Genomic DNA, 8,900 nt, shown 5'->3' with positions numbered 1-8,900 from the left:
GTAGAAAGAAAAGGGCGATCACATGCTACCACTGCAATGAAGAATGGCACGTCAAAGACAACTATCCCAAGCTTAGGAACAAGGACAAGGACAAAGGAAAGAAGCATTCCCAAATGAACAAGTACAAGACTCTAAAGGCGACGTGGGATGATACGTCATCCGAATCGGAAGTCAATGCTTTCTCCGGACTTGCATTAATGGTAAGTCATCAAGAAGATGAACACGAAGCAAGCCCGTCCGAAATGAGCATCGAGAGCATCGATGAAGAGGGAGTTACATCAGAAGAAAGCAGCAGTTCAGGGGGAGCTACGGATAACGAAGTCGATAAGGTAAGTCAGGTATGATCTCTCCCACCTGACAAGTTGTTTAAATTTACACTACAAGAAAAACCCTCATAGATATCGGTGGAACAACAACGGTTTTAAGCAAAAATCGATGTCTTTGAGTATTTTACACCTGTTTTTCCAAAAACCGATGTCTATGAGCGCAGATTTTCGCTCATAGACATCGGTTTTTTAGCTGATGTCTATGAGCGCTTTTTTTTGTTAATAGACACCGATTTTAAAAGTGGTTTTTAAAATCCGGTGTTAATGAACCAAAAATAATAATTTAATTTTTCCACCAGCCCAAATTTATAACACTTCACAAAGTTATCTCTAAACCTAAACCAATATCGTAAGCAAGTTTTATTAATGTGAAGCGGGCAGGCAGTGGCAGTCTGGTGTAACTGCGACTCGAACCGTCTGCCACACAACGCCTCTCCTCCTACCTTCCTCTCCCCCCAAACCTAAACCCATTCCCATCGATCTCTATCGCGATGGCATCCACGAAATCCTTTCGCCACCTGCTTCTGCTCTTCGCCGTCGCCCTCCTCTCCCTCTTCCACCGAGTCGTCGCCGCCGCCCGACACCTGCTCTCCTTCGTCTCCCTGGGCGAGTTGTTGCTCCACCTCTCCTTCCTCCGCTGCAGTCTCTGACCCGTCACGCTCGACCTCGGCGACACGTCGCTGCACATCTGGGGCCCCAACCCCCGTCGCGCTAGCCGAAAGCCTGCCCTCCTCCTCATTCACGGCTTCGGAGGCAACTCAAAGTGGCAATGGGAGCGCCAGATCGGGGCCCTATCCCGCTCCTTCGATCTCTATATCCCGGACCTCCTCTTCTTCGGCAGATCTCGTTCCTCCTGCGCCGACCGTTCCGTGGGCTACCAGGCGCGGTGTGTCGCGGAGGCGATGCGCCTCCTCGGGGTCGCCCGGTACTCCGTGATGGGGATCAGCTACGGCGGGTTCGTGGCGTTCCGCCTGGCGGAGATGGAGGCGGAGTCGGTGGAGCGCGTGGCGATTCTCACCGCTGGAATCTACATGTCGCCGGAGCAGTTGAGGGTGATGTCTGCAAAAGAGAAGAGAGACGTGTGTGAGCTGCTGCTGCCGCAGAAGGCGGACGATCTGAGGGCCCTCGTCAGCCGGTCCATGTCAGCCCCGGTCCTAAGAATCCGGAGGCCCAGGGCGAAATTATCAAAATAGGTCTTTAATTTTTTTCATAAAATAAAAATTATTTATAATGACTTCTTCTAATTTTTCTAAATATAAAATCATCTATAATATTATTAATTTTCAAAATGTGTTGGATTGCTAGTGCAACCGTGTAGAGAAGAGGTAAAGGCGTAGTTTCGTTGTAATGCCATCGCGGAGGGCAGATCCTCTGGACCGCTTTTTGCGGTCCAGGGGATAGTCCCTTGGTATGGATTAGTGAAATGAATAGTCCTCATTCATAAAATAGGTGGGGACCATTCATCCCCATCAATCAATGCCAAGGGACCATCCCCTGGACCGTAAAAAGCGGTCCAGGATCGCGGAGTCGCCGGCAGAAAGGAGAGCAAACTGTAAACAAAAATGAAAATAGAAGATTAAAAGAAAAATGATGTAATTGTAAAAAAAATTCCAAGAGAAAAGAGAGAATATGGAAAAGGAGAGCGTTGGTGGAAATTACAAAAGCTGGACCGCTTGTGCAGCGGCGGAAGAAAAGGTTTGAAACTTTGAACTTGTCTGCTCGTGCGACGGCGGAAGAAAGGAACAACAGTGCAAGGTTTAGAAATTCTTAAAACAATTAATATATATATATAAATTATACAAATATTTAAATATTATGGGCCCCATCCACACTTGGGGCCCTGGGCAATCGCCCAGGATGGCCCGGCCTCTGGGCCGTCCCCCCCAGTGCTTCACAAAGTTAAAGCACTTCACATTTTCTAAGGCTCTCTTTTCTATAGGGTTATTTAATCTAGTTGTTCTTCCATAATTCATCAAACTAACAAGTTATATGATACACAGGATTCAGTAACTGTTGTAGGATATCCACTTGGTGGAGATACAATCTCTGTGACAAAGGGTGTGGTATCACGAATTGAGGTTTGATTTCATGAAATTGTGATCATAAGCTTTTAGTATTTTTTTGGTGAATTTTATATTCTTGCTGAGATTGTTTTATAGATGATAAATTGCTGACTTAAGTGTTATCAATTTTAAGTTGGTTGAAAATTTTAGAACATGGTGTCCAAATGAGTTTTTTAATATTAATCACTTTTTTTTTTTGCTTCTGTTTCAGGTTAGTATGCTCATGGATCCTCTGATCTGCTTGGTATTCAGATTGATGCTACAATAAACCCTGGTTGGTAACTCAACCTAGTTTCCTTGCTAGAAAGATAGCATTTTATTTTTTAGATAGTTGGATATTATTGCACCACTTTCTCTGGCAAGGTACAGATATATTCTTGTAAAAGCATATTAATGTTGTCAAAGAAACGTACTTGTTTTGCAGGAAACAGTGGTAGTCCTGCCTTCAATGATCGTGGTGAGTGTATTGGTGTGGGATTCCAGGTATTCCTTCTGCTAAATCTGCCTTTTATTTTCCCTACTTTATCTATTCCAAACTTTTCAAAAATCTTTTATAGATTAACTTTGTCCCAGAATAATGTTTAATGGAAATGCATCTGAGTATTGCTTTTGCACCTAAATTAGCATTCTACCTTCTTTCATATCTCACTAGATATTTCATTTAGGTTTTCAGATCCGAAGACACTGAAAATATTGGATATGTTATTCCAACCACTGTGGTTTCTCATTTTCTTGATGATTATGAAAGAAATGGGAAGTATACTGGTAAGCTGACATCTGAAAGATTCTATTTTGATAGATCTAGTTCAGAATGATTGTTAGATATAATTATCTAATGTTTTCCACTAGTTTGATTGGAGTTCCTAGCTAATTGATATAGACTACCTGGGTCCACTTCACGTGATTATGACTTGTGTCTTCATCAAGATTTAAATTTATACCTTTGTCAGTTTGGTTGTTGAATTAATTCTTTGTATGTTATTTAAGGTAATATAGGTTTTTTTTTTTGCTTCTCACATCATATTAGAGTTATTCACTTAATAAATGCATGTATAGATTAGGGGTGCAGATGAATCAAATCGAGCCGAATAATATGAAAATATTGATATTTGAGTTCAAACTCAAAAAAATATATATGATATTCGAAGCTTGAAAATACAAATAATTTTGTCTCGAGCTCGATTCAAAATAAAATTCGAGCTCGAGTTCAATTTGAATTGATCGAACCTTGATTTGAGCATATTGGAACTATAATTCGAAATGACTTAAATTCGAATTTTGTTCCGATTATTCAAATCTTAATTTGAATATATTTAAGTTAAAATAATGTTAAAATAATTAGAATTCAATTCGAGTTCGGCTCGCGAGCAGCTCGTGAACAATCTAACAAAATATTATGGGTTCGAATTTGACCCGGAAAAATTATTGAACATGTTCAAGTTCTGCTCGAATTCAATAATTTCGAATACGAATCAAATATTTTTTGAGCTAGCTTGAAAAACTCGCGAATTGGCTTGATTCGTTTGCACCTCTAGTATTGATGTGCGTGTGTGTATCATATTTTTTTTATAAATGACAGTTAGATTTTTTTTATTTTTTTTTTGGCAAAATTAGGATTTCCTTCTCTTGGGGTATTACTTCAGAAATTGGAGAATCCAGCATTACGGGCATGCTTAAAAGTACCTTCTAATGAGGTATTTATGTTGATTTTCTAGAAGTCTGGGTTCTTAATTTTTTTTCCATGTTCTGTAATATATTAAGATCTAATATTACATAGTTTTGGTATATTTTCTACTTTAAACTGAGAGTATCTTGCTTGTAAAATCAAACAATTTGATATACTTGTGTGAAAGATCCATAAACATGATTCTTTTGGCCTTCGGATGTGTCAAAAGAGTGTTCATGTAATGTTCCTTATGATATTATTATCCTGATAATGATAATTTGATTTCCACATGTTGAATTTTTCGGGTTTGGTTGTCATTTCAAAGCCTCATAGTTAAATACTATCCTATTGCTTAAAAAAAAAAATTATATTTGATTACACTTGTTCTTTTGGTCCATTTAATTCCTTTATACATCATCAGTATATCAGAATAGTATTTTCTAAAAGCACATTATGCTAATTATTCGTATCTATATCATAATAATATTTTAAAAAAAACACATTACATTAATATCTATTTTCATAAATGAGCCATAGTTAGAAGTTAGAACAATAAGTGATTCAGCTAGAGTCTAGAATAGGTAAATCCTATTTCATTTCTTATAATGTCATATGGTTCCCATTGTCTTTCTCAACCAGTATCTTATAAGCGTGTAAATAAAATTGACTAAACCTGAGTGTCTAAGTGTGCAACTAATGTACATATTTCATCAGGAGCCTTCTCTGCATGCAGCTGTGATGCTTGAACAAGCATCCTACTGCTATTTGCTTTCCATTCCACCAATGTTACGCAAGTATGGTTTTCATCTTGTTTTGTCTGGAAATCATTACTACATTTCTGATCAGGTACTCGATTGCATGTCAAATTCATCTTCATATTGAAACTTATCTCAGATATTTAAAGCATGTTCAAAGTTTTATGTGCTAATTGTAAAACATTCATTCTTTAAAATGTAGAGACAACATGCGATTCGAGCTTACAGGAATGCACTCTTCGTTTACAGAGAAAATGGTTGGAGTTATATATCTGATCATGTTCACTACAATGTTGGAAGGTTCTCTATGCTTTGTTTGTATATTTGTGCATTTATCTTTGATGCTTTTGACCTTATCTCCTTCCATTTACTTACGTGGTATTCTTTTATTGGAGTTCTTGATTTGGCTATCAAGCATATGCTGGAGGTTTTGTCTTGCAGTCATCTGTCCCTAGCCACACAAAATGTATTCCTTAATGAATTTTCCCATGTTGTCCGGGTACTTCTATAGATTCTTCCTCATGATATTTTTGTTTAGTAGTTCGTAAATCTTAAAATCTTGCTATACCTTGATTCATCAGAGCATGGGAATGAAATTTGAGGTTTACAATCTTCGACTACCTGTTATCAATATGGCCTCACTCTGCAGCATGTATAATTCTTCTATTTTTGTTCTTTGCTGTAGTTAAGTAGACCAAATGATACTTTTGTTTGACAGATTAGAACAGTGGATGTTTTAACTCAGAAAACTAGGCATTTGAAGGTGAAAAGCGGTGAGATTAGGGAAATGAAAGGCGCAAGAAGAATGGAGCAGGATAGCAAGTTGAACATATTCTGATTCTCATAATTTAATGTAGCCTCAGCTTGATTTTTGACTCACAATGTTCTACCTTGATGTGTTGTTAAAAGAATGTTCTACCTTGATTCTGATATCTATTAGCTTTTGATGTAAAAAGAATGTGTGTGTATTTTATGGATACTGTTGTAAGAAGAATATTTATGTAATTTGTGAATATTTGTGTATTTTATGGATCCTATTGAATGAAGAATATTTGTGTAATTTGTGAATATTTGTGTATTTTTTTGGTTACTGTGGGTTTTTCACTGTTTCGGAAATCAAATTTGTGTTGTTAAAAAATACTGATATTACATCGATTTTCCACCGCTGCAAAACCGGTGTCATTAACTAATATTTACATCGGTCGTATACCGCTGCCAAAACTGGTGTTATTAACATATAATATTACATCGGTTTTACACCGTTGATAAAACGGTGTCGTTAAGTGATACTACACCAGTTAATAACCGATTCGAACACCGGTGTCGTTAAGTAATACTACACCGGTTTTAAACCGATGTCTAAAATGACAGACCTTTTACATCACCTTCATAGACATCGGTCGAAAATGTAATAAACACCGGTGGAAAATCGATGTCTATGAGGGTTTTTGTTGTAGTGTTATGAAAGTATTAACTAAAGATTATTGCAAACTTGAAAAAGAAATTAAAAATTAATTTTAGCAAAATCTTGCCCATTAGAAGAGTTTGACAAAATAAAATTAGAAAATGATATTTTACAAAAAGAAATAAGTAACTTAAAAAATCATGCATGCTCATATAATACAAGTTTTAGAAAATTCAATAACCTAAATTGGTATTTTAGATATCACAAAGGACAAATTAGAAATATTTCAAAGAAATATGTCCCAAAGAAATTCCTAATTAATTCAGTTGGCTGGAACCTATATTGAGTACCAAAGTCTTGTCTAACTTGAACTTTAATTTAGATTTAGCGCTTTCAGCAAGAAAATTAAACGTTTAATTTTTTTATGAGACTTTGTCTAAAAGTGGTTGATGATTCAATAACCAAGAAGGACTAGTGCCTTGCCACAGCCTAGAAGCCAAATATTGAAATAAAATATTTAATTGACTGACTGATAAAGCATTAAAATTGAAATTGGATAATGCTTTGAATAGTTATTCAATTTTTTTGGAAAATTCTATTTTTTTTTTGGCAAATTTGTTTAAACTTAAAAAACTTTTATGCTTGATTTTTTTTTCTTAGAATGTTTTTTAATCAAAATAATTTTTAAAATTATTGTCAAAGTTTTCAAAAATTGATAAGTTTTTTCAAAATTATTTATCAGAATTACCCTTAGATTTTCCTTGATACCCCATTTTTATGTGATCAAAGGGGAAGAAAGAAAAGATTAAGTGTAGGGAGAGGTAGCTTAAAATTAAATTTCCTACTTTTTGTGCTTTATTGTAAAATTTATTTTTGCTTTAACTTTATTTGTTTACCCTATCTTAACTTGAGTTGCTCATATCAAAGAGGGGAGATTGTTGAAACCCCAAGGTTGTTTTGATGTGATCAAATAAGTTAAGTTCTGTTGGTTTTGATCTCTGTGTCTAAGTGTGCAGGAGCTATAGAAATCTACTCAAGGATGTGTACTTGACACAACCTAAGGGTTTTGTCGATCCAGAGCATGCTGGAAAGGTATGTAAGTCGCAACAATCTATTTATTGATTAAAACAAGCTTCTAGAAGCTAGAATCTTTGATTCAATGATGCAATCAAAGCATTTGGTTTCATTAAAAATGAAAATGAATCTTGTGTCTACAAGTGGGTTAGTGGGAGCACAGTCATCTTTCTCATATTGTATGTAGATGACATACTTCTCATTGGAAATAATATTCCTACTATTCAGTCAGTGAAGACTTAGCTTAGGAATTATTTCTCAATGAAGGATTTGGGTGAAGCAGCCTATATTTTAGGCATCAAGATCTATAGAGATAGATCCAGGAGATGGCTTGGTCTAAACTGTTAGTATTAACCCCAGTACCAATTATGAGATGATTGTAAAGGGCTCATTTTGTATCATATTTCATTATTAATAAAAGGTAAAGTTGGTTATTATATTTCTTTCAGTACAGTGCCGATTGAATAAGCATAATAATGTCCTTGGGTAGTAGGTTCTTATCTACAACATATCAATTGGTTGAATTGATAGTGAAATATTATAGATATACATAGAACACTACTCTTAACTATTCCTAGTCAAACATTAATATACAAGGATAATATTAATGTGTTGAGACTAGCATGTAGGTCAACGGATGACTTAATCTCATAAGTCATGGATATGAAATATTATGTTGACACATGAGTATATATTAGAGAATATACACTGAATGCCCCCCATGAGAATGTTTCATGGATCATTATATGAGTGTCATCAATATTCTCATGTGATTATTGGTATGAATAGTCCTTAGACCTGAAGTCACTACAGTTCCCTACATAAGGAGTTGTGTACTTTGGTATCGGCAAATGTCACCTATAACAAGGTGAGCAATAAAGTCGATCATTGGGTATGCAATGAATTATGCGAAGGGATGTGAGTGATGTAGATGGATCTTTCCCTTCCATATGACGGAAGCGATATCTATGGACCCCTTGATTAGTAGAACACACGAAAGCATGACTATGCGCAAATGAGTCAATATGAGATATTGAGCTTATTTGATTGAGTGTGTCTACTTAGAGATCAAGAAACACAAAGGTTGATAAGAGGATGACATAGTTTATGCCTCATTGATCAATCTAGATATCAAGGATAGAGGGACAAAGTCATACAAGATAATAGCCACGGACAGGTTAGGTCGGATCTCAACTTTCTCGTCACTTGGGTAGCAATGATGCCTTGTTAGATGCCACTCATTGCTTATGTATCTAAATATTGATTTGGGTACATTACGAACGTTACGAGAACCTATTGGGTCACACACAAAGAATAAGTAGATATAGAGATGAGTTTATATAATGAATCATTGGATTAAGTCTAATCCAAATTGGACTTATTGAGTAAGACTCAATTGGATTTAATTATTAGATTAAGTCCAATTCAAACTAGACTCATTGAATCAATTCGAATAATTGGAATGGTGATTCATTGAATTCTAAATTGCATGAAAATCAATGAGTTAAACTCATTGGGTGAACTTGAGTTCACCAAAGAAGTTGAATGGTTAAAATTGAACCATTGAATTGAATGGTCAATTTTGAACCATTGGATTGGAAGATAAAAGGG

At 35.9% G+C, this 8,900-nt stretch overlaps 1 protein-coding gene across 1 annotated transcript; it reads left to right on the top strand.

Moving 5' to 3' along the window:
• Positions 1-817: 817 nt before the first annotated feature.
• LOC122043592 lies at positions 818-2,974 on the top strand. The gene is made up of 6 exons (XM_042604208.1): positions 818-932; positions 978-1,477; positions 2,327-2,404; positions 2,601-2,633; positions 2,814-2,872; positions 2,947-2,974. The coding sequence occupies exons 1-6, from the start codon at positions 818-820 to the stop codon at positions 2,972-2,974; spliced, it is 813 nt and encodes a 270-aa protein (XP_042460142.1).
• Positions 2,975-8,900: the final 5,926 nt, after the last annotated feature.

This window comes from Zingiber officinale, chromosome 1B (assembly GCF_018446385.1).
Source record: "Zingiber officinale cultivar Zhangliang chromosome 1B, Zo_v1.1, whole genome shotgun sequence".
NCBI lineage: Eukaryota > Viridiplantae > Streptophyta > Magnoliopsida > Zingiberales > Zingiberaceae > Zingiber > Zingiber officinale.
The sequence above is the reverse complement of the archived record's forward strand: the minus strand, read 5'-3'. Positions and strand labels throughout refer to the sequence as shown.